Below are 26,062 nucleotides of genomic sequence, written 5' to 3' on the forward strand. Positions count from 1 at the left end.
TAGATGGGGTGGGATCTGAGTTACCCAGGAAAGAATTTTCTGTAGTATCTGGCTGGTGAATCTTGCCCATATGCTCTGGGTTTAGCTGATCGCCATATTTGGGGTCAGGAAGGAATTTTCCTCCAGGACAGATTGGAAGAGGCTCTGGAGGTTTTTTGCCTTCCTCTGTAGCATGGGGCACAGGTCACTTGCTGGAGGATTCTCTGTTCCTTGAAGTCTTTAAACCATGATTTGAGGACTTCAGTAGCTCAGACTATTGGTGAGAGGTTTATTGCAGGAGTGGGTGGGTGAGATTCTGTGGCCTGCATTGTGCAGGAGGTCAGACTAGATGATCATAATGGTCCCTTCTGATCTTAGTATCTATGAAAAAAAAACTACAACTGTCTTTTCTTAACTATGATTTACATTCTTTTACTTACATCTGTTAGCTAACACATGTACCTGTAAGAACACACCTTTTTCTTAGTAAAGACAAGGTATTAACATTAAGTGGAGTAGCTCAGAAAAGTTTATAAACATTCCCAAGCACATGGGCAGCTACCTGAGTCCATCTGAAAAATGAACTTGCCCAGGAAACCCCCAGATATAAAATCTCTTCAGAAACATTCTTCATGAACATTCATATTTAGCACAGTATCTGTAATATGTGACACAAGATTAGGTACTTCTTAGAAAATCTTTGCAATTGTTTCAATGGCTTAGAGACACGATTGCTACGAGGAGACATGTTTGGTAGTCATAGCAGGGAACTAGTAAGGTGGAGACAGATACCATTCCTGACTGCTACTGACTTGCAACGTTACCTTTGACACAATGCCTCACCCCTTTATGCTGTACTCTTCAAATGTGTACAAGTGGGTGTAGCGGGGCGGGACTCACCCATGTGGTGCCTCCTGCTGGTCATCCAGGGAATTAGCAGTCCAGCCTCCAGAGCTCCCTCTGCAAGCCGGTGTCCCTCTTGCTGCTGGGCCCCTAGTCCCTCCTGGACCCCAGTGCCCCCTTTCACACCTGGGTGCTGCCACCTGCAGTACCCCGCACAGATCTGGGTCTCCCCTTCCCAGGGAACCACCAACTCTCTACCCCCACCTCACCTCAGTCTATGGCCACTGCCAGTCATCACCTAGCCCCCGTTTCGTGGGGCCAACTGCAGTGTAAGCACCACTCATCATAGGCAAGGGGAGGTTGGACCTGCTGCCTCTGCCTACCCCTTGGGTTGCCCTCTGCAATCCCAGCATCTATTTAGCCTTCCACTAGGCGTGCAGCCTGGGGGGTTTCCAGGCCGGAGCTCCCCAGCTCCTCTAGCCTTCCCCCAGCCCTGCTCCACCTCAGGTACCTTGGTATACTCCCAGCAGCCAGGTCCCTCCCTCTCAACAGGCCAGAGAGAGAGTCCTTCTGCGCCTGGCTTCACTGGCTTTTATAGGGCCAGCTGGGTCTGTTTGGGGCATGGCCACAGCAGAGGCTGCCTCCCAATCAGCCCAGCTTTTCTGCTGCCCTAGCCCTTTCCCAGGGCTGTTTTAAGCCCTTCCAGGGAGGAGCGGGTGACCACTTTGCTACAGTGGGGATTTTTACTCACCTTTGTAAAGCGCTTTGAGAGGCTATGGTGAAAGGAACTATATAACGGCAAAGTATTATTTACTATGTAAGACCTTGATTTCAGAGCAGCTTCACTCCTCCTACATACTAGGAGAGAGAGAGACCCCTTGACTGTCAGTATTGACCATTTAAACTCTGATATTTGTAATAAGTCCTATGAAAGCTGAGCCTCTGAGATTTTTTGCTATATATTAACAGGAAATAGAGATCATTTGTCATACAGTATTTTTAATCTCTGCACATGAGCTTTTCTTCCATATGCATTGGTGCCATTTCAGACCCCACCTTTTATTTCCTACCTCAGGTTGAATTTTACATCTAAAAAATACTTTGATTGTCTGGACTGAATAATTCTTCATTTACTTGACAGGGAGAGTATGTGTCCTGTCTCTTGTCTCTGCTTCGTCAAATGTCAGACACTCATTTTCAACATTTACTGGACAACTTCCAGAGCAAGGATGAGCTAAAGGTAGGACGTAACATCATGGTTTTTAGAAGCAGCTATTAAATATTATCCTCAGAAATCAGATAGATGACAGTGCAGAACGTGTTTTCACTTACTCTACTGAGCATCCACATTCACTACAGATATAGTCACTATTTGTTTCATATACTTAGTTTATTATTATCAGAGAAAAGGATGGTCCAGTGGTTAGGACACTAGCCTAGGAGTTGGGAGTCCCTACCTTTATCCCAGGCTTCCGGTGTGACCTTGAACAAGTCACGGAAGGTATGTCTACATTGCAAAGAAAAACCCATGGTGCCGAATCTCAGAACCTGGTTCCTTTGGCTTGTGCTCATGGGACTCGGACTGCGGGGCTAAAAAGAGCAGTGTAGACATTCATGCTTGGGCTGGAGCTGAGGGGGAGGGTCTCAGACCCTGGACTCCAGTCGGAGCAGGAACATCTAAATTGCTCTTTTTAGCCCGGCAGCCCAAGTCCTGCAAGCCCAAGTCTGTTGACCCAGGCTCTGAGACTGTGCTGCAGGTTTTTCTCTGCATTGTAAACATACCCAGAATCTCCCTGGTATGTCTACACTGCAGCTCGGAGTTGTGATTCCCAGTGTGGTTAGAAGAAAATGAGTACTTGTGGCGCCTTAGAGACTAACTAACAAATGTATTTGAGCATAAGCTCTCACCCTGAGTTAGTGGAGTGTGGCTCTTGTGGCACTAGCAGTGGCTCAGGATAGCTGCCCAAGTCCGAGCCTGCCCAACCTCCTGGGTCTGCGCTCAAATGACTAACCTGAGCCAGTGCCGCAACTTCCACACTGCAATTTTTAGTGTGGTAGCACGAATCTGTCCACCCGCACTGGGAATAACACCTCTCAGCTGCAGTTAGTCATACCCATAGCACTTCCCTACCTCATGGCAGTGGTGTGAGGATAAATATATTAAAGATAGCAAGGTGTTCAGATCATATGATAATAGGGAGCAGATAAGTACCTGGGATAGATATCATTATGGTACTTTGTGGAACATAGCCTGAACTACAGACTAGTAGTCTGTACAGACTAGAAAATCCAAAGTAGTTTATTCTGCAACCTATTGAAGGGCATGGAATATACATAGGAGCTCACTTAAGAAAAGGTTTGAAGTTTGTTCTTATGTCAAAAGATAATTATATTCCAAGGCTGACTTTTGCATATCAAGCAGAGAAAAGTCAACAGCAAATTTTAGCTTGGTCTGTTGGAGTAGTGGCCAGCCTACTCTACCTGGTATGCTTCAACAAGCTCCCCAAATTCCCATTTGTGAGTGGTGACCTAAATCATAGCTATTATGAAGATTATGAAGAGAGAGTTGCTTAGTACACAGTTTATGTACCCTCACTGGTGGCTTCCCAACCATTATCTGTTTTGAGGTGTCCATCTCAAAGGGAGAGAAGCCTATCTGTTACCTTCGCATCAGTATGAAGGCAGCATGTCTCAGATCACAGTAAATGGCTGTGAAGTGCAGATTAACTTCAAGAAGCAATACATAAATCTGATGGAAGTAACAGTCATGCTGCCACTTTCCTTTCACAGTATGATGATGGGGTTATATACAAAATGTTTTTGTGGCTAGTGTGACAGCTCAGTAATAGAGTGAATAGTAAAGCAAACTGACACCATGGTAGAAACCTGTTAAAACACTGAACAAACAAGGTGGAACAGGATCTGAAGTGCTTTTGGAAGAGGGTGTCAACTTCCAATTATTGTATATACCAATGAAAAGGTATCCTGAGAAAGGCTGGGTGGCTCAGAGATACAGACTTTGGGATAACAGAGCCTCTTACCTCTAGGTTACTAGGTTGAATGGAGCACAAATTGGTAGTGATCTAAAGTTAACTTTTGATGACTTTTTCAATAGAGCACATGATAAGAGTTGGCACTCTAATACTGAGTCTTAAGTAGACATGGAATATACATAGGAGTAGAGCTTGTTGGAAATTTTTGTGGAATTTTTAACAGAAAATTCTGGTTTCATCATAATTGAAGTATTTCTGAAAAAGTTGTCAGTTTTGATAAAAATTCTCTCAAATTTCAAAACAAACAAATATCATTTCAGTACATCTTTGTTTTAAAATTTAATTTCAGGTTTCAAAATTTTGCTTTGGAATTTGAATTTTTGCTTTGAAATTTCAAAATTTCATTTTGAATTCTATTTTATTCGTACCTGTTTTTATTGGTACATTATTTTTATATTATGTTATGTCAGTAGTATTGCACATTATGCACTGTAGCTACTGACTCATAATATTATATAAACGTTTAAATATTCTATTTTTAATATATTTTTTAAAATCTTAAAGGGAAGCTACTAAGATGTTTCAGTCAGTACTAAGAAGCAGCTGCCTTTAATGATATTTACTACATCTACATGTCATGAAATAATTAAATATAATAAAAATTTAAAAATCAAATCAAATCAAATTTGAAACAAAGTTGTGAAATTCAAGAATAAAAAAACAAGCTTCCAAAACAAAACTGAGAAATCCAAATTGAAATTTCAAAATTAATGTCTTCCAAAACTGTATTTTTTGGGGTTGGGGGGAATTTTGGGTAATTAGGAAATTTCAAAAATATTTGTTTTCTACCTGAATCAGAAGAAAGGAGTTTTGAAATTTCCCAGAAACCAGAAATTCCAAGTTTTGACCAGCTCTACTGAGAAGTTCACTTAAGAAAAGTTTTGAAGTTGTTCTCACCTGACATCACAAATACCACTGTCACAGCTGGCAACCTTCTTGATAGTCTCAGTAAAAAGATCTGTGATTAAATTGGCTATGGAGATAGAGATTGAATTATGCTGGTGTAACAACAATAATGTATACCCCTTTTATGGGTTAAGAGAGGATTACTGTTATATACAAGTGAAAAATGAGGCAGATAGTGAGTTGCTAAGTGATTTATTCAGAGTCAAAAAGTAAGTCATTGGCAGAGCCAGGATTTGATCTCAGGAGTTTTTCCTCAATCCTTTGCTCGGGACTGCTAGACCACTCTTCTTTCTCCCTTAGGTTTCTTTGCATGATGGACACATACACACTCTCTCTCTCTCTGTCTCTGAAGTGGTCCTTTTAGAAACAGACATCGGGGTGGGATGCCTTTAGCAAGTCCTTTTTTCTTCATTATAAATGGGATCTTATATTACCATATTACATAACCTATAAAATAATTTATTTTTATTCATTTTTTTATTTTATGACGGGGTGCCTAGAACCATGAAAACATACCCCTTTTAATATAAATTAAATAAATAACAATTCCTCCAAAAGGCACACTGGGAACTCAGACCAGAATTCTGCATGACACTACCGAAATGTCATATGGAATAAAGTAAAATAAAGTGCTGCACTGTAAGCTTTAAAATATAGGAGAGTGCACCTTCTGAAAACAACTGTATCTGTCTCATTCCCATACATGCTGCTTCCATGTCCTGAGCTATGTAGCCTAGTGACACAGGGATCAAGCAAGGGAAACATAATTAGCTTAATTGTCTTGGCTGTGGCTAGGAAAGTACATTTGCCTACAGCTGCCACTGCTTATTATTGTCTTTTTTCTGTGTATTAGGAGTTCCTGCTGAAGATTTTCTGTGTGTTTCGAAATCTAATGAAGATGAGTGTCTTTCCTCGGGACTGGATGGTGATGAGGTTGCTCACCAGCAAGTGAGTATGGACATGTTTAAAGCACTGAAAGTCTGTATGAGAACGCTGGGGGTACTCTACATTAGGGCTTCTCAATCCCAGAGAAACAGTGTGTTTTAGTGGATTGAGGGGTGGGACTCTAGGCAGGAACTCTTCCTGAGTACTAATCCTGGTTCTGCAAAGTTACTTAAGCTATCAGGGCCAAATTAGGGCTTCTGTCAATGAATGATCACTTTCATGTACAAGTTTTACATGCTACCAGTGGGCACACATACTATAGAGTTAATACTATAAATCGCTCTTTTTTCACGAAAACCAAGTGCAAATAGGCTTCCTGTATGTAAATTCTATCACTTATGCACACAAGTGATAGTGAGCTAAAATGATCTGCCCAAAGTTGGTCACATATGGAGTTTATTTACCCCTTTGAACATCTGCCCCTTTGTCTGTTTTCCCATCTGTAAAGTTTCGGTAATTGCTTTGCCTAGGTCCATTGCTTTGAAGACAGGCAATGCTCTTTAAGTGCCGAATAGAACTAGACACCAATTCCAGTTATCTATGACTGTATCCACAAGTACCCCACAAATCCTTCCCTGACTGAGGGAGGCATGGTTTCCTCTTGCCATGTGATAAATGCACTTCGTCAATAGTCTGAGGTGCAAGGAGGGATAGCCAAAAAGACTGGCTCTGCCATTTCAGCCAAGTTACTAAAATGGAAGGAGCTGCTGAGGTATACATAGCTCTTGGATATGTAGTGCTTATGGTCTTAATTTTCCTTTTATCTACATTGTTACCTCTCTGGCTTAATCATAGAATATCAGGGTTGGAAGGGACCTCAGGAGGTCATCTAGTCCAACCCCCTGTTCAAAGTGGGACCAATCCCCAATTTTTGCCCCAGATCCCTAAATGGCCCCCTCAGAGATTGGCTTGCTAAACCCAAGGCTCTGAGTTCAATGCTCAAACCACTGAGCTATCCTTTCCCCACCTCTTCATTGTGTCTCAATTTAAAAAACAGCAACAAAACTCACCAAGGAGTTTTCTCGCAGTTTGTGCCTGGTGCACTGCCTTGGGCTACTGCTCCTAGCAGAACCAGCATCCCTACAGGCTCTAAACATGCTCTTTGGGTGAAAGACCAGAGCAACTCAGCTTAGATCAGTGGTGGACAGGACCGGCTATAGGCACCAGCAAAGCAAGCACGTGCTTGGGGCGGCACAATTCCAGGGGCGGCGTTCCGGCCACCGGTTGGTTTTTTTTTGTTTTTGTTTCTTTTTTGCTTCGGCAATTGCTGGGGCGGCAATTTTTTTGCTTGGGGCAGCAAAAACTCTAGAGACGGCCCTGGTGGTAGACTCAATTTTTTTTAGAAAAGGAGGGGCAGACCACAGTCCTTACACCAGATGACAAGGTATCATATTGAAATCATTATTTCTTGATTATGCAGTTGTCATTTGGGCTTGAATTTATTTAGTTTTGTTTTTTATTTTTGCCTTGTCAAGCTTTTTCTGTTTTTTTTAGGAGGTAGCAGCAGCAGGCTGAGAGCCAGGATTATACCCAGAGGCTGGGGTTACCTACTAGTGTCTCATTTTATTAGCTAACCTAACTGTAGCATCACAGTTGACTAACTGAAGTACTGGAGGGGTCCACATTGCAAGATGATGTCATGGACCTCTTCCTGAAGGCTGATTGGTCAGCTGTTGTTGTTAGGGGGCTTATTCCTTCACCCACTTACTTCCCTGGTCCTTCTCACATGAACAGAGAGCAACAATACCCAAAGTCCAGAGGTGCAAACAATTCGATGTTTATTGGGGTGAACTTCCAGCAAGCATGATTCCAGTTTCCTTCCTTAGTGTCCCCCTTCCCAGCTCTGACACCACAGAGCCTTACACCTGTGTCCCTGTTCCCATTCCTGCCCTTAGCCTAAACATGATTCCAATTTCCCCACCCCCATTCCCTGTTCCCATTTCCCCCTTTAGCAAAACACGATTCCAATTTCCCCACCCCCATTCCCTGTTCCCATTTCCCCCTTTAGCAAAACATGATTCCAATTTCCCCACCCCCTTTCCCCATTCCCTGTTCCCATTTCCCACCCACCCACTTCCTGATTGACTGCAGACTATATAGTAAAACTTGAGTTCTGCTTAGCTAGACCTTAACCAATCATTTTCTTGAAATTTAACTAACCAATCCTAACATATTGTAACATGATTATGTAACCAATTATATCCCACCACCTCAATTAGTTTACACCCAGCAAAATTAATTATACAGCAGACAGGAACAATCACAGAACCAGACAGAGATTATACAGACAAACAATAGCAAAGTGGGAACTATAATGACAAAACAATACAGAAGTGAGGATTTCACATCCCAGCTATTGATAAGTGAGTTCTTGCCAGACAGGATGCTATCAAACTAAATTTCCTTTTACATTTTCTAGACACTTCCCTTTCTCTGGAGGCGATAGGCACTATCAGGACAGGAGTGTATTCCTAACAGCCCAATAGCACCTTATTTCAATGGGACTAGTTTGGAATGGGAGGAGGTGACCCGTCACTTCCCAGCTTATGGCTGCCTCTGTTGCTTAGCCAAAGATCTTAGCCTAAGCATAGGGCCTCAGACTGTCACAGTAAGAGAAGGACCTTACACTGGCAGACAGTGATTTTGATTCTTTCTTTTATACCTCTAACTAGCCAAGTGATAAGAATACACTTAAATTCTTAGAGTATAGGCCTTTACAGACAGGCCTGAATATCTATATTATAACACTGGTGTTGTATGCTCTGTGAGTTCACAGTGCTAATGAGAAGTGAAAGAAGTAGCTATAGATGTTGTGAACCCCCAGGTTACATGCTGTACTACAGGACAAGAGAAATCCATATAAAGTAAAAAAGACCTGGTTACCTAGATAACCTCATCCTGCTGGCGCCGCTTAGCTGGAAATCTCTTCAGGTTGAAATAAGGTGCATTTATCAATGTCACTGAAAGTATCACATGAATGAGATGCTGAGCTTTAGCCTATTTCTTTTTTATACCAAAGCAAATTAGACTTAGTTAATTCTTGCATGTTGTTACATGATTTATTCTCATTTAATTAAAGGCATTTCATAGAATATCAGGATTGGAAGGGACCTCAGGAGGTCATCTAATTCAACCCTCTGCTCAAAGCACCTACAAAAATATTTACGTTTCCCAGTGAACCCAGAGCTTACAAAATATTACCCAAAATGTACAGAGGAGATCAATTTACAGCAAAGTCCAAAAACTGTAGAGGATTGTGCCTCCCTGATTTTTGATTAAAGAAATGCACAGAAACAAAAATAAATAAGTTATGTTTGTTCTTTTATTTATTAACTGCAGTACTGAACTTTTCAAAATAAACTCATCAATTACAAAGATACTCTTCAGTTTCCAATATCTACAATAGTTCAGAAAAACATATTTGTGAATTCTGCCTTGCATTATTTAATTTGAAGTCTTTGTTAAAAAAAAAAAAAAAAAAAACACAGTGACCTTTACGGTGATATGTAGAAATGACTGCAAAAAGAAAGAGTGCCAAAATGCATTTTGAAATATAACAGAAAGCACCAGTGCTCAGAGCCATTCAAAAACTCTCTGAATGTAATTTGTACTGCAGATTGAAAAGGATCTTTTTTTTTAATTATAGTATCATAGTTACCACAGTCCAGTACCTGTCTTCTGCCCTGCACAAGAACTTCACAGAAACAGACTTTGATTTTAAGGTAAGGATTGAGATCTAGAAAATTTTATGACAGCCTTTAAAACCAGCAGCAATGCAGGAACAGTGGCTACTCTATGTTAATAGATTATGTTCACTAGCTCAGAAAATAAACTAGCTGATACAGACAGTCATCAAACTCTGCTGAGGCTTTGACTGAACTGGAAAATCCCAGAAGAGCAGAAGCATTATGAATTCTAATGGTACGAAAAGTGAGACCGCTTGCATTGGCTAAAGTCAAGAATGTATAGTGTCTAATGTAATTCAAAGCACACTCTATGTTGTGGTTTAGGGTATGAAAATGTGTTCACTAGGAATATTTGAAACTGCCAAACTCATTTCACTTTTGGCCTAATGCAGAGTTGAATTCAGGTGTCAAGAGGTGAAAGGCCTATATCTGAAGCCCCAACACTCCCTTGCTGCTGGATTCTTTTAATTGTCATTCCCTCCAGTATTTGTATAATTCCTGGCACTGATTTAACTTAGTTTATTATTACATCTGGTTTATTGAGACATAATTACCTATTTTCCTCTGACTTAAGGTGGAACAACCTGATGCCTTCTGTAAAATGTAAACATGGCATGTATGTTTGTGTTCAGAACTTGTTCTGCCTTTGGACTGTCATGTGTTTAATTTCCTTCCTGTTTTCTAGGTGTGGAACTCCTATTTCAGCTTGGCTGTTCTGTTTATAAACCAGCCAAGCCTGCAGCTAGAAATTGTCACTCCAGCTAAGAGAAAGAAGATTCTGGACAAGTAAGAATATGATCTCCTTGCCTCCAAAACTCTGATTTTTGACATAACCTCAAAAGTAGGACATAGGTTTTTATCACAAAATCCCATACATTACAGGCAGTGAGAGGAATCATCCCAGAAAAATCATACGTAGAGGTCATAGGACAAGTATGCAACAATTTGATGAATCCCCTGGTGTTCTTAAAAAGTATAACCTTGGTTTAAATATTGATTTAATTTCATTAGATCACCAACTTGCTGTATTTTGTCCCATTAAGGGATTGTCTATGCCGTCTCTTTCAGATACGGCGACATGCGAGTGATGATGGCATATGAGTTGTTCAGCATGTGGCAGAACCTGGGTATGTCTCTTTGTCTCCTGTTCTCCTCCTAATCACCAAAACTAAAGTTGTTTAAGAATTGCATTACTAATATTCAGCTTTAGTGCTGTGACACCACAGAGCTTATGCTGGGTCTTGTTTCTTCAGGAATTTTCAACTAAAAAAAATGACTTTCTGCATAGCTCTACGGTGATATTTTTCTCATTTGAAATAACTCATTCCTATGAATTTGAATACTTTACTCTCAAATCTTATAGTGACTGGTTTCAACAGCTTTTCTTTGGTATTCCCAGATGATGTACTGCATTAGCATTTGGAAATCCATGCTGTTGTGCTGCAATCTAGTCTAGTACTTGAGATACAGTTGTACACTCTTGACTTTAATCTGGTCTATGACTGCATCGCTGAAACTAAACCTTTACAGCTGTGTCCAATTTCATCCATTTGCAAATGGTACAACAGAACAAGTCAGGGTGATGCAGAATTCTAAAAGTGCACAGCTAGCGATCATGTACAGAAGAGACATGCAGTAAAGTGCATATTTATGAGTGCTTTATTAATGTGTCTGATAAGTATAATAACAAATTCTCTAAAAAGAAAAGGAGGACTTGTGGCACCTTAGAGACTAACAAATTTATTTGAGCATAAGCTTTCATGAGCTACAGCTCACTTCATCGGAATGCATCAAGTACTCCTTTTCTTTTTGCGAATACAGACTAACACGGTTGCTACTCTGAAACAAATTCTCTGTTACTGGTTAAAAAAACACAAAAATTTGCCACAATTATCCAATAGTTGTTACACCAGTTGTAATAGACTTTACATTTCTGTAAGTCATTTGAGTTTGTACCACGTGATATTTTGATTGACACTGGAATGTTACTAAATCAACACAGCATATATTGAATCTGCTAAAACTAGCTAACTGATAGCTCACAAAATGTGATTGTAAATGGGGAAGCATAATCAGGCAAGTGTGTTCTTAGTGTGGCCCCACAGAGATCATTTCTTGGCCCTATGCTATTTAACACATTTATCTGTCTGGGAAGAAAACATACAATCATTCCTGGTAAAGTTTGTGGATGACACAAAGATTGGGTAGTAAATAATGAAGAGGATAAGTCACTGCTACAGAATGATCTGGGTCCCTTGGTGAACTGGGTGCAAGCAACAAATAAGCTTTTAATGTGGCTACATGTAAATCCTACATCTAGGAACAAAGAATGTAGGCCTTACTTCTAGGATGGGGGAATTCTGTCCTGGCAAGCAGTGACTCCAAAAGTACTTGGGGGGCATGGTGGATAATCAGCTGAACAAGAGCTCCCAGAGTAAAGCTATGGCCAAAAGCGCTAATGTGTTTCTTGATTATTAAAAAACAGGGAATGTTGAATAGGAGTAGAGGGGTTATTTTACCTCTATATTTGGCACAGGTGCAACCGCTACTGGAATATAGTGCCCATTTCTGGTGTCCAAAATTCATGAAAGACATTGATATTGATTGGAGAGGATTCAGAGAAGAGCCACAAAAATGATGAAAGGATTGAAAACATGCTATATAGTGAAGGACTCAAGGAGCTCAATCTGTTATCTTAACAAAGACAATATTAAGGGGTGACTTGATCTCAGTCTATAAGAATCTACTTATGGAACAGGTAACAGAGGGCTCTTCAGTCTGGCAGACAAAGGTATAACAAGGTCTAATGGCTGGAAATTGCAGCTAGACAAATTCACCCTAAAAATAAGGCATAAATTTTTAACAGCGAGGGTAGTTATCCATTGGAACAATTTACCAAGGGTTGTGGTGGATTCTCCATCACTGCCAATTTTAAAATCAAGATTGGATGTTTTTCTAAATGATATGGTCTAGTTCAAACAGGAATTAATTCAGGGAAATCCTGTGGCCTGTGTTATACATGGGGTTAGATTAGATGATCACAATGATCCCTTCTGGCCTCCTTATAATCTACAAAACTATGAATTGTGCTTATTTCTGATCTAAATAACATCTTTTGGTTGAAGTGAGCTGGGGTGCAGCATAGCATCTGATGACATGTGCCACATCACATTGGCAGGGAATGTATCACATTGACTTCACTGTATTAGTTATGTTAGAAACACACTTTGCTTCTCATTATTTGTCTGAAAAGTAGATAGCAATATTCATGAAATTGTTAACAGGCTTAAACAAATGTCACATGCAGCTTAAAAGACAAAATCTAGTATGTCTAAATTGTAATCATCCCGATCATGATTTTGAGGAATATACCAAAGCGTCTGCTTTTTGCTTCACATGCAGAATGACAGAAATGAAATAAGAAAAGGAATACTTGTGGCACCTTAGAGACTAACAAATTTATTTGAGCATAAGCTTTCGTGAGCTACAGCCGGATGAAGTGAGCTGTAGCTCACGAAAGCTTATGCTCAGATAAATTTGTTAGTCTCTAAGGTGCCACAAGTACTCCTTTTCTTTTTGCGAATACAGACTAACACGGCTGCTACTCTGAAACCTGAGAAATGAAATAGGAGTTTTAATATTGCAGAGTTAATGACATATGCTCCCCATAGGGATTAAAGTTATTATCTCTTTAAATCAAAATCATTCTTTTCTGCTTTTCCTGATTTGTTTATTTCTCTTTTCCTACCCCTGCCTTTTTGCAATTGTGGGACCACCTAAGAGGCTGATTAATTTACTAGAGGAAAACCTCCAATATGTAGGTGTATGTTGGATTCGCAATTTAATCTGAAAGATAATTTTGTGGAGAAATGATATCTCAAAATAATATTGCCCTATCAATGTTTTTTTCAGATAATTTTGTTTTATTTACTAAAGTTTTACAGTGGAAGCACACTATAAAAATAATTGCTAACAATGCTGTATATTTCTGCTACCTAGAGGTGACACTGTTTGGTTCAAAGTCAAGGTCCTTGTCCATTCAATTGCAAATTTCATACCACTAAGGTTAAGGAACTCTAAAAAGTCTAAAGGACCTGTAGCTGATCCATTAAATACTATTGTCACAGTTCCTTTGAAAAATCCCTTTCTCCTTAGGAGCCAGAGCCTCCAAAACGGCAGTGGAATCTCTCCACCTTCTCTGGCAGAATTAATGCATCTGACACATAAAGGTGAAGCAGATATTGAATGAGTTTCCCTGTAGGATCTGCAGTTTCTGCTAAATGTAAAGATTAATTAATGTAAAGATAACCAGGCAGACTTCACCATGGAAAACTTAAAGTACCATTGATTTGATAATTTTTGGAGAAAGAACCTGTTTGCTTCTTTAGGCTTAATGCAGGGACAAGTTGCATGTGTCTTTACCATATAGTCTCACCTTCTTCTCAACAGGGAATAATAAAAAAGGAAGGCTTTCATTAAATGTAAATTGCTTTGTGTTGCCCAGGTGAACATAAAATTCACTTTATTCCGGGAATGATTGGCCCCTTCCTTGGTGTCACACTGGTCCCACAGACAGAGGTCCGCAACATCATGATCCCCATCTTTCATGACATGATGGACTGGGAGCAGAGGAAAAATGGCAACTTCAAACAGGTGATACGGTTTTTCAGGCTCTTGCTATATCCTCTCTGTTGTTCTGCCCTTCTGCAACACTGCACTAAAAGTACTGATAGTTTGTTTCTGAATGTGAGGGAGCAGTTGACGTGGATGGATGGATGGATAGATAGATAGATACTAGTTAAAAAGTAACATCCTTTACAACACTGCTACCAAAGTCCCACCATTATATGAACATTTCCATAAGGCATTTTCTCCTATTAATACAGAACACAGTGTTGCACTCACTGCACAGGGAGCAAGGGAAAGTGGATTCTCCTTCCTAATGGTAAAAACAATGGATGCTTCTAAACCATATGTGATGAGGTATTCTAGTGTTGCAGTGTTTTACTAGAAGTCAAGACTCCTATTCCTGGCCCTGCTGCTAACTTTCTGTATGACCTTGGGTTAGTCACCTAGGGCCAGATTTGTAAAGGTATTTAGTTTTCCCATCTGTACAATGAGTACCATGTGATTAATAAAAATACATAGAGTGCTTGAAATCTTTGGATGAAATACCCTATATGGCTTTATGGGCATTGAGACTTTTTAACAATTTTCCTACCATTGGCCTATCAAAAGTGCATCTCCACAGATGCTAGCTACAATGAGAGTGTAGCCTGATGTCTGGTTTTTTGTCTTTTAAACTATAAGCCCTCTGAGGCAGGCATTTTCTTATCTGTGGCACATATCTTGCAAACACTTAAGCACATGATTGAATTCAAGCCCATAAGTAGTCCTGTTGATCTCAAAATTTACTAATACATGTTTACTAATGATAATAATAATGTTTTCAGGATTTAGCTTATTGTTATGATTACTATTTACTAACAAAATCTACATTTTGTAGCAAAAGGCATCCACTTTAAAGAAGAGGGAAAAAATCAATAAAGGCACATTGCATTGAATGTAAAGAAATGCCACTTTACACTCTAAAGGGACTTAGCAAAAGGCTACGTTCTCCTCCTTGCTCTTCTTTATGGCAACTGACCCATGTCATAGTAAAGTGTATCGTTATGGTCAGAAACTAAACTGAAAATGTGCACCTTGTTAATACACACACCTACTCTCTGTGACTCTTCTGGAGCTTAGGCTAGTGGCACAAATAAATGTTTTCTGCTGTGAGTACTGGAAAGCCAATGTGCTGTAATGATGGTAGAGCAAATGTGTTTTATTCTGTCTCATGCTCCATCAACAAAATTGTCAAGTGAGTTATGATTCCAGAATCTTTGTTAGTGATCGCTAAAGCAGGAAAAAGCACTGCTTAGTGTTTTCCCTAACTTGGCTTATTATTATGCATCACAATTAAAAAGAGTGATCAGTTGGGTGAACAATAAAACATCTTTCTCTCCTCCCCGCCCCCCGACCCCGAGCCTTTGGCTTCCTGCTCCCAGCTTCTACTCTCCTAGAAGGTTTCATTCCTGCTGACAAAAACTTCTGCCCGAAGGTCTCTGAGATTAGGGCGCTTACCTCGGAGCCTCCCTATACGGTGTTTTACAAGGACAAGGTCCAGCTGTGATTGCATCCAGCTTTCCTGCCCAAGATAGCTTCACGGTTTCATACAAGCCTGGACATATACTTACCTGTCTTCTTTCCAAAATCTCATAAGTCAGAAGAGGAGTGAAAATTACACTCTCTGGACGTCAGGATCGCACTAGCCTGTTACACTGAAAGGACCAAGCCATTCCGTAAGTCGACACAGTTGTTCGTTGTAGTGGCGGACAGGATGAAAAGTCTTCCAGTGTCCGCCCAAGAGAATTTCATCATGGATTACCACCTACATCCTTTTCTGCTATGATCTGGCTAAAGTGCTTCCACCGGCGACTGTAACCGCCCACTTGACTAGAGCCCAAGCCTCGGCAACAGCCTTCCTGGCCTAAGTGCCGAGTCAAGATATCTGCAGGGCCACTGGTTGTCCATCCACACGTTTACGTCTCATTACACACTCCCCCAGCAGGTCCATGACGATGCTGGTTTTGGTAGACCAGTGTTGCAAGCTGCACGACTGTGAACTCTAAGGATACTGCCTGTGAGTCACCTAGAAAGGAATTGACATGAGCAAGCACTTGAAGAAGAAAAACAGTTACCTACCTTTCGTAACTGTTGTTATTTGAGATGGATTGTTCATGTCCGTTCCATTATCTGCCTTCCTACCCCTCTGTCGGAGTTGCCGGCAAAAAGGAACTGAGAGGGTGTAGGGCCGGCAATGCCTATATACCGTCGCATGAGCGCAGCACTCCAGAGGGCACCACAGCCAACCCTACGGATACCGCTAAATCAAAAATCTGTGACGACTGTGCATGTGCATGCGCACACATCTAGAATGGAATGGACGTGAGCAATACAGCTTGAAGAACAACAATTCTTCTTCAAGTGCTTGCTCATGTCCATTCCATATTAGGTGTGTGTGCTTGCCACATGCACCAGTGCCAGAAGTTTTTCCCTCAGCAGTATCCGTGGGGGACCGGCTCTTGTGCCCTCTGGAGTGGCACCCGCATCGCATGGTATAAGGGGCGCCGCTGGCGCCTCCCACCCTCAGTTCCTTCTTGTCGCCAGTGACGGTGCTGGAATATCTGCTGCTTTGGCTAGCGTTGTTTCGTTCTTTGTTCTTGCAAACTTTGAAATCCTGTAAAATAGTTATATATAGTTAGTAGTTTCTTAGTTACCTTTAGTAGTAGTTCTCAAACTTTTTGTTAGTCACAAATGGGACCCAGACAGGGGTTGGGACATGCCACAGTCCCCAGGCTTTAAGCCCTGCGATTGCTGCAAACAGCGTATGCCCATAATCAATCCACATATCAGCTGCCTAAGGTGCTTAGGTGAAGGGCACCTAAGTGACAAGTGCTGTATCTGCAAGTCCTTCAAACCTAGGACGAAGAAGGAGCGCAATATCCATCTAAGAGCACTCCTAATGGAGTCAACACTCACTCCAGCACCAGAGCAGCGGTCTGACTCCACACCAAGCACCATGGCCTCCATGTGCAGTGCTCCCCAGGCGCTGTCCACAAGCTGGCACCGGTCTCCTTCCATGGCTTCAGTCAAGAAACCGAAAAAGACTGTGAGGGGAAGATCTCATACCTCTGGCAAGGGAAAGGAAAGGGCAGGGGGCGAGCCAAGATCGGTACCAGGCAACTCAACTCTTGGGAAGTCGGGCCCCAGCTCCAGTCGAGTGGTGCAGGCCATCCCATGCTTTGCCTGCGGCTCCAGATAGCAGTTCAGGCCCCAGCCAGCATCAGGTGCCATCGATACCTGAAGCCCTTCAAGCAGCTCAGGAGATCCTGATGCTCCCAGTGCCACCCTCACCAGCTCCCATGGTACCCTGGTCTTGGGGAAAACCCGCGTTGGATCTATGCGTGTGTCCCTGCCTCAGCGGTACCATTTCCCATCGAGATGGACATCCCGCCAGTGTTTGCCCGCCTGCAGCCGCCATGCCTCAGCACTGGAGAGGCAGGCTCAGCAGAGTCTTCTGCAGTCCCCACACAGGGGACACCGGTTGAGGGACTCGAGGCGTACCTCGCCGGTAGATAGGCACAGACCCTCTGAGGCACAAGCCTCGCAGCAAGAACTCCGGGACCAGCCCCAACTATCTCCAAGGGCTCGTTACCAACCCCAGGACCGATCAAACACGAGATACCGCCGATCACCGGGCCATAATGGCCCATCTCCAAAAGGAAGGTCGCCCTACTCAGGACGATCCTCCCGGCAACTGGCCCATAGTAGCTCACGGTCCCTTTCAGGTTGTCCACCGAGGCCCAGCAGTCTATGCAGGACCTACCCTTCGATGGCCGGACCCTATTTGCAGAGCAAACAAACAGCAAATTGCATGGCCTCAAGGACTCCCACGCCACCCTGAAAACCCTGGATCTCTACGTCCCAGCCCCGGCTCGTAAGGGGTTCAAACTGGAGCAGCCGCAGGGCCAGAGGAGCCAGCCTCAGCAGGACCAGCCCCATAAATGAGCCAAAGGCTACAAGTGCTGCCCGAGCCACCCGCCTCCACCCTCTGCCCAGTCGGGCTCGACCCATAATAAGCAGGGGGCCAAACGGTCATTTTGAGGCTGCGTCCGAGGGTGACCTAACAGATTATTCCCCAGACCCATCTTTCCCAGTGTTTTCCAACCACCTTTCTCTCTTCCTACCTGCCTGGACAGCTATAACCTCAGATGGAAGGGTCCTCAGCACAGTGGAACAGGGTTATACCCTCCAGTTCCTTTCTATCCCCACCCCTTCCCACCCGCCTTCCCCATCCCTCTTCAGGGACCCCTCTCATGAGAGTCTCCTCACGCAGGAGGTAAAGGGGTTGCTACAACTGGGTGCGATGGAAGAAGTTCCTCTCGAGCACTAGAACAAGGGTTCTATTCCCAGTACTTTTTAATCCCAAAGGCCGAGGGTGGTCTGTGGCCCATCTTGGACCTGCGAGACCTCAACAAGTACCTAAAGAAGCTAAAGTTCTGCGTGGTCTCTCTGGCTTCTATTATCCCCTCCCTGGATCCGGGAGACTGGTATGCCGCCCTCAACTTGAAGGATGTATACTTCCATATGGCGATCTTTCAAGGACACAGACACTTCCTCCAGTTTATGGTGTGGCCCCGCCACTACCAATTTGTGGTCCTCCCGTTCGGCTTGGCTACAGCACTGAGGGTGTTCACCAAGTGCATGTCAGTGGTAGCAGCTTACCTCAGGCGCCGAGGTATCCAGATCTACCCAGACCTTGATGATTGGCTCGTCAAGGGCAGCTCCAGGTCTCGAGTGCAAAGGGATGTCACGGTGCTTCAAGCTATGTGCCGCTCTCTGGGTCTACTGGTAAACGACAGAAAGTTGATGTGCATGCCAGTGCAGAGGATAGAGTTAATTGGCGCGGTCCTCGACTCGACCTGTGCAGGACGTTCCTGCCGCTGGAAAGGTTCCACACATTGACGAACCTCATTGCGGAAGTCTCCACATTCCCTCTGACTAGAGCCAGGGTCTGTCTGTGCCTGCGGGGCCATATGGCAGCATGCACTTACGTGGTCCACTATGCCAGGCTCCAGATGCGGCCCCTGCAACAGTAGCTGCCAATGGTCTATTCCCAGTCCCGAGACACACAGGAAAAGATTGTTACCATTCCCCAGGTGATACTTACCTCGCTGAGGTGGTGGACCAACCACAGAACAGTCCTGGAAGGGGTTGGGACCTCAGACCTCGGCTGGGGAGTGCATATTGGTGTCCTCCAGACTCAGGGAATGTGGTCCCTGGACGAAGCACGGTTACACATAAACATCAAAGAGCTCTGAGCAGTCCGGTTGGCATGCGGAGTCGTCTTGCCCCACCTGTTGGGCAAGTTGGTATGAGTCCTGACGGACAACACAGCCTCAATGTTCTATTTTAACAGGAAAGGGGGAGCACGCTCGTTGGCTGTCTATCAGGAGGCTCTCTGTCTATGGGACTTCTGCATCGGCCACGAGATCCACCTGGAAGCTTGTCACCTTCCCGGCATCAGAAATACGCTGGCGGACCAGCTCGGCAGGGACTTCTCCTCTCACCACAAGTGGTCACTCCATCCAGAGGTAGCCTGAATGATCTTCCAAAGGTGGGGAACGCCCCAAGTGGACCTGTTCACTACCAGACAGAACAGGAAATGCCACTGGTTTTGTTCTTGGCAAGGTTTGAGCAAGGGCTCCCTCTCCGATGCCTTCCTCCTGTCGTGGTCAGGGAGCCTGACCCGCTGCGTTCCCTATGCATTCCCTCTGATTCCACTCATCAGCAGGGCCCTGGCAAAGATCAAGAGAGACAAGGTACAGGTCATCATGATCCCCCTGACATGGCCTCGCCAGCACTGGTTCAGCATGTTCACGAGCCTGTCAGCAGCCCCTCCCTGGCCCCTGCCCAACCGACCGGACCTGCTGTCACAGGACCACGGTCGACTCCTGTACCCAAACCTCGGGTCCCTCCACCTCTTGGTATGGATGCTGTGTGGCTGAACCCGGAGGAGCAGACCTGTTTGGAAGGAGTCCAACAGGTCCTCCTGGAAAATAGGAAGCCCTCAACTAGACTGACTTACCTGGCCAAGTGGACAAGGTTTTCCCGCTGGACATCCGAACGGGGCATCTCTCCCTCAGGTTTCTCCATACAGGCTGTCCTGGACTACCTTCTCCATTTGAGGAACCAGGGCCTGGCACACTCTTCCATTAGAGTGCATCTCGCGGCCATCTCCGCTTTTCACCTGCTGATCCAATGACTGTCAGTGTTTTCCCATAACATGATGGTCAGATTCCTGAGAGGGTTTGGGTGACTCTTCCTGCAAGTACGGGCTCCTGTCCAGCAGTGGGAACTTAACTTGGTCCTCTCTAGGCTCATTGGCCCGTCCTTTGAGCTGCTGGGTTCCTGCTCCTTTTCCCACTTGTCATGGAAGGTCGCGTGCCTGGTGGCGGTGATGTCAGTGAGACGGGTCTTCGAAATTAAAGCCTTGATCTCAGAAACTCCATACGTGGTGTCAAGGTTCCTTCCCCACTCTGAACTCTAGGGTACAGATGTGGGGACCTGCATGAAAAACCCCCTTAGCTTATTTTTACGAGCTTAGGTTAAAACTTCCCCAAGGTACAAACTATTTTACCTTTTGTCCCTGAACTTTATTTCTGCCACCACCAAGCGTCTAACAAATATAACAGGGAAAGAGCCCACTTGGAAACGTCTTTCCCCCCAAAATCCCCGCAAGCCCTACACCCCCTTTCCTGGGGAAGACTTGATAAAAATCCTCACCAATTTGCACAGGTGAACACAGACCCAAACCAAGAATCTACATTCCATTCAGCACAACTTATTTTATCAGCCATTTAAACAAAACAGAATCTAACGCATATTTAACTACATTGCTTACTGACTTTTTACAGGAGTTCTGACCTGCATTCCTGCTCTGGTCCGGCAAAAACAACACACAGACAGAGAGAACCCTTTGTTCCCCCCGCCCCTCCAGCTTTGAAAGTATCTTGTCTCCTCATTGGTCATTTTGGTCAGGTGCCAGCGAGGTTGTCTTAGCTTCTTAACCCTTTACAGGTGAAAGGGTTTTTCCTTTGGCCAGGAGGGATTTAAAGGTGTTTACCCTTCCCTTTATATTTATGACACATGGTCTTCTACAAAGGTAAAGTTCAGTTGGGCCCTACCTAGCCTTCCTGCCGAAGTGGTCTCCACCTTCTATATGAACCAGGACATCTTCCTCCCAGGGTTCTGTCCCAAACCGCACAAAACCAGTGAAGAGAGGCATCTTCATGCCCTGAGGGCCTTGGTTTTCTACTTAGAACGTACCAAGCCTTTCTGTAAATTGACTCAACTCTTCATCGCTACAGCAGATAGGATGAAGGGTCACCGTGTGTCCTCGCAGGGGATTTCCAATTGGATTACCTCATGCATAAGGACCTCTTACGACCTGGCAGGGGTTCCGCCGCCCCTGATTGTCAGAGCTTACTCAATGAGAGCGCAGGCGTTTTCGGCGGCCTTCCTGGCGCACATCCCTATCCAGGACATCTGTAGAATTGCAGCGTGGTCCTCTGTTCACACGTTTACCACCCATTATGCCGTCACTCAGCAGGTCAGGGACAATGCTGGGTTTGGCAGAGCTGTGTTGCAATCTACACGTCCGTGAACTTCTACCCATCTCCAGTGGTACTGCTTGGGAGTCACCTGATGTGGAACGGACATGAGGAAGCACTCAAAGAAGAAAAGAAAGTTACCTTATCCGTAAGTGGTGTTCTTCGAAATGTGTTGCTTATGTCCATTCCATGACCCGCCGTCCTTCCCCACTGTCGGAGTTTCCGGCAAGAAGGAACTGAGGGTTGGGGGAGCCGGTGGTGCCCGTTATACTGCCCCATGCAGACACCACTCCAGAGGTTGCCAGAGCTGGTCCCCTATGGATACTACTGAGGGAAAAACTTCCAGCACCAGTGCATGTGGTGAGCACACACATCTAATATGGAATGGACATGAGCAATACATCTCGAAGAACACCAGTTACAGAAAAGGTAACTGTCTTTTACAAAAGGTAGGTAACCATTTTTTTTTCTGTTGCTGACAGGTAGGACAGGGTAAGATTCTACTTAATACGTTCATTTATAGAAAGTCCACATCTAGGTATTGCTAAAAACAAAGAAAATGGATGACAAGAACTCCTGTAAGAAACAAAAAGCCTATCTCCACAGGGAAGCCCATTTTACCCCTCTGCTCAGCAAGAGGATAATTGAGCTCTGTAGTCCACCTCTTCCACTGACCCTTATGAGGCCAGTTGTTTCACTGAATCCGCTGAGCCATTATTTTGTAGATTTGAAAGGGGTCTGTTTTATTTCAGATGCTTTTTTATATCAGGGCAGAAATCATCCATCCGTAAAATCTGGCAACTTGCAGAACATAAGAAATTATCCATGAAATACAGTCTCAGCCTTTTTAAAGTTTTTGAAATTTACCTTCTCTGCAAACACAGTTAATTTCTAACCCATTATTTCTCCCTGATCCAGGTGGAAGCTGAATTGATTGATAAGCTGGACAGCTTGGTATCAGAAGGAAAAGGAGATGAGAACTACAGGGAGCTCTTCAGCCTACTGTAAGCAATGCCGCTCTCCCTTCATCTTGCATGTTACAAGGTCACCTTTAGAAGGCTTGGTAAAATTTCAAAGTAATGATTCATTGTAAAATACCAGCAATGGAAGTGGCCTCCCTCAGAACACAGAGTAATGAACAGGGACTTCTGACAGGTTATCGTGACATTGGCCACAAATCAGAGAGAGGGCTATGAAAAAGCTTACCATCCCTTTTACACTGACAAGAATATAAAAATATATTTTTGTATCTTTCGTGCAATAAAATCTAGTATTGATGCTGCATAGGTTACAGTATACAGTGTGCCAAGTGGTGTCCATGTTCCTATCACAGACACACTAGACAAGCCAGTGCTCAGCTTTGTGACATCAGAGTGTGAAGTCATAGTCTTCAGGTTGTTCAGAGGGCCAGCTAAACCATCAAGCAGTTCAAGTCTGTTTTGGGGCATTTAAAATTTCCCTCCATTTTCTCCCCTTGCTTACCTTGCTCTTGAAGGTCATACATTAATTGAAGGTTGGAAACTGCTCCCTCCAAAGCCTATCAGTGCACAGCATTTCCAGTCCCTTCCAACCCAAGAAACAATAATGATAGTCGGAGGCTAACCTGAAATCTCAAGATCTGTCCCTCCCACATGGTTAGTTCTCGGGTGCTGAGCTGTGTCCAAGTCTGATTTTCAAATGCCTCCCTTGGTGGAAGCTGATCTTGGTTTGAAGGCATATATTGTGACCCACTCTGTAATCTCCACTGAGTTAAATCTTGAGTCTTTAATTGATCCAGTGGTCCCTCTGAGATCAGTAACAGAATACAGGGCAAATTTTCAAAAGGATCTCAATCCAGTCTCCATTTATGTGCATGCAGCTTGATGTATACAAACATCTACATGCATTTTTGGTGCATCAACACCTCTGCATGGAAATTATAGAATTTACTTGTGCACACCCATCATTTTGGGTATGCAGATAAATCTATAACCTGTGCACCTTTATGTTAATACTCAGAAAGTATGCACTTGTATTTGAGTGCACACAAATGGAAACCACTTTTTGAAAGTTTGGCTCCATCAGCATACATGCAAAAATAGCAAATACATTTGAAAAGAAAATAATGGAAAATTTGTTTTTCTTTTTATTTACCTGGCAAGAACAATGTTCTGTATTTCCCTTGCTGCAGCTGATGATATCTGTGATAACAGTTGTGATGCAAGATGTTGAACTGGGATTGCTCATTAGAGACCAGAATTTAACAGTTTAACTGAGGGGATAAAATGTGTTACAGTGGGTTTAGGCTCCTTCCCAGTCATAGCTTTCCATTGCTATAAGCAGCTACCATTAGCAGCTTGGGAACAAATTTTTGTTATGTGCAGTGTTCTCTTTCCTATGTTTGAAGCAGCATTGTGATGGGAAATTTTACCTTTTGCTGCCAATTCCATCTTTTCTTGTCTTTGCTTCATGCTGCATGGAGTAGAACCCAGCTCTTTGGGCCCTACCCCAGGTAAGACTGTAATTCTGTCAGTCTTCTGCATGAGAGAGAAACAAAGTTGCCCCTGGCTCTCTCCAGGATCTATACCGTTTCCAGGAAAGCCTCATATGCTGCCTCTTCATTTCCAAACAGCCTGCTGGAGAAGATTGAACAAGAGACGTGGCGGGAGACTGGCGTCTCTTTTGTTACATCAGTTACTCGCCTCATGGAGCGTCTCCTTGACTACAGGTACCTGGTTACCACAGTAAAGTGTTCTGAGTATAAGTATTCTAGCATTCTGCAAGAAGGGTGTACAGAATTAGTAATGCACCAAATTATTTTTGTGTAGAGAACTGTTTTGTATTGGTTTTGAAGCAATCAGTTAATTCAGTGCTGTGGAGTAATGTGAGAGCAGCCATTACACAGAACTGTTGGTTTCTGAATTAAGATAGTGGAGGCACACGTTCTCATTTACTTCTTGTTCATTCTTGATAAATTGTCAGAATGAAACTGGTGTTTAGTTTACTTGATGATGAGGCTAAAGGATTATAGAACTGTTGGAAGTTATTAATTTAGCTCTCTTCTTAGAATATTTGGCCCTGATTCATCAAAGTCTAACACAATACCTTCTAACTCAGCTAAGGGAGACTTTCTTAAAAGCAGGGCCCTATGTATTCCATGACTCAGTGACCATGGAGTTTGCAGCAGATCGTGTTCATGAATCTCAACTTTCATTTATTAAAAAAAAAAAATTCTAACCTTAATGGTTGTAAAGAAAATCTTGAAAGTGTGAACAGAACATAAACAGATGTAATGAAACAGTAGTGAACTGTCCCATTCATCTCAGTGGACTGTTATCTCTGGAACTTAAAGACAACCGTTTAACTAATAATTAGCTGTTTTGCTGCTGATCATTGTAACAGAAACATTTGGCTAATGTACTTTATTCAACAATCTCAAATAATTTCCCGTGCTCATGTGCCAGAAGCCCCAGTTGTCCCCACCCACATGACAAAACCTCCAGTTCTTCTTCGAGTGATTGCTCATATCAATTCCAATTAGGTGTGTGTGCACAGTTGTTGGAAAGTTTTTTCCCCTGGCAGTGCCCGTCAGGCCGGCTGTAGAGCCCCCTGGAGTGGCGCCTTCATGGAGTTCAGTATATGACCCTGCCAACCTGGCGCCTCCTCAGTTCCTTCTTAGTGACAGTGACGGTCTTTGGAACTTGCTCAGCAAGTTCTACCACATTTCCCTAGCTTTGTTTGTGTTCTCTGTACTTATTAGTTAGTTCTTAGTTGATAGTTAGTAGTTAGCACTTGGGCTGGGGGGTTTACTCTCTATGCCGACCGCTTTTCCTTGGGAGGGCTTACATGCCCAAGTCTGAGAGGTTCAAGCCCTGCAAGTCCTGCAGCAAGCCCAGGCCAACGAGTAACCCCACGACGCTTGTCTAAAGCCGACAGGTGCAGGATTTGTAAGGGGTTTCGCCCCAGAACGAAAAAGGAGTGAGATTTTCACCTCAAGCAGCTCCTTATGGAGGCAGCACTTAGACCACAGCCTCCACCAGTGCGGCAATACCTGGCGCCAAGTTCATCAGTGTGTAGCACCTTGGCGACAATGGTTGAAGCGGCACTGCAGAAGGACGCTGGCAGACACCCAAGGCTAAGCCTCCGGTACCGCATCGAGTGGCACCGTCTCGAGGCAAACTGGCGATGCTCCGTCCCTCGGCATCGCTGATAGAATTGCAGCACTGCTTAGAGTCCCGATGCCGCTCGCAATCACAGCACCGCTCAGACTCGCGGCACCGGTCCAGGTCACGCCAGCACTCCAGTTTGCAATGATGATCCATGCGTCGATCCGCGTCAAGCAGCAGGTCCCACTCCCAGCACCAGTCCCAGTGCCACTCAGCAACCCCACACAGCTCCAGATCGTGACACTGCTCTCCAGCCTCACAGCACTGCTCTCCAGCCTTGCAGCACC

At 43.8% G+C, this 26,062-nt stretch overlaps 1 protein-coding gene across 10 annotated transcripts in view; it reads left to right on the forward strand.

Moving 5' to 3' along the window:
• Positions 1 to 26,062, forward strand: part of DOCK3 (dedicator of cytokinesis 3) — a 604,430-nt gene that overhangs the window by 510,936 nt on the left and 67,432 nt on the right. For 6 of the 10 annotated variants that reach the window (XM_043550357.1, XM_043550355.1, XM_043550353.1 and 3 more), the window contains exons 27-35: positions 1,964 to 2,062; positions 5,635 to 5,729; positions 9,373 to 9,448; positions 10,098 to 10,198; positions 10,481 to 10,539; positions 13,917 to 14,065; positions 22,549 to 22,634; positions 24,095 to 24,121; positions 24,242 to 24,337. In XM_043550357.1, coding sequence (XP_043406292.1) covers positions 1,964 to 2,062; positions 5,635 to 5,729; positions 9,373 to 9,448; positions 10,098 to 10,198; positions 10,481 to 10,539; positions 13,917 to 14,065; positions 22,549 to 22,634; positions 24,095 to 24,121; positions 24,242 to 24,337 — 788 coding nt within the window. The remainder of the gene's footprint in view (positions 1 to 1,963; positions 2,063 to 5,634; positions 5,730 to 9,372; positions 9,449 to 10,097; positions 10,199 to 10,480; positions 10,540 to 13,916; positions 14,066 to 22,548; positions 22,635 to 24,094; positions 24,122 to 24,241; positions 24,338 to 26,062) is intronic. The other 4 variants (XM_043550359.1, XM_043550356.1, XM_043550354.1 and 1 more) reach the window with 1 other exon arrangement.

The sequence above is a fragment of the Chelonia mydas genome, chromosome 7, assembly GCF_015237465.2.
Source record: "Chelonia mydas isolate rCheMyd1 chromosome 7, rCheMyd1.pri.v2, whole genome shotgun sequence".
Lineage (NCBI taxonomy): Eukaryota > Metazoa > Chordata > Testudines > Cheloniidae > Chelonia > Chelonia mydas.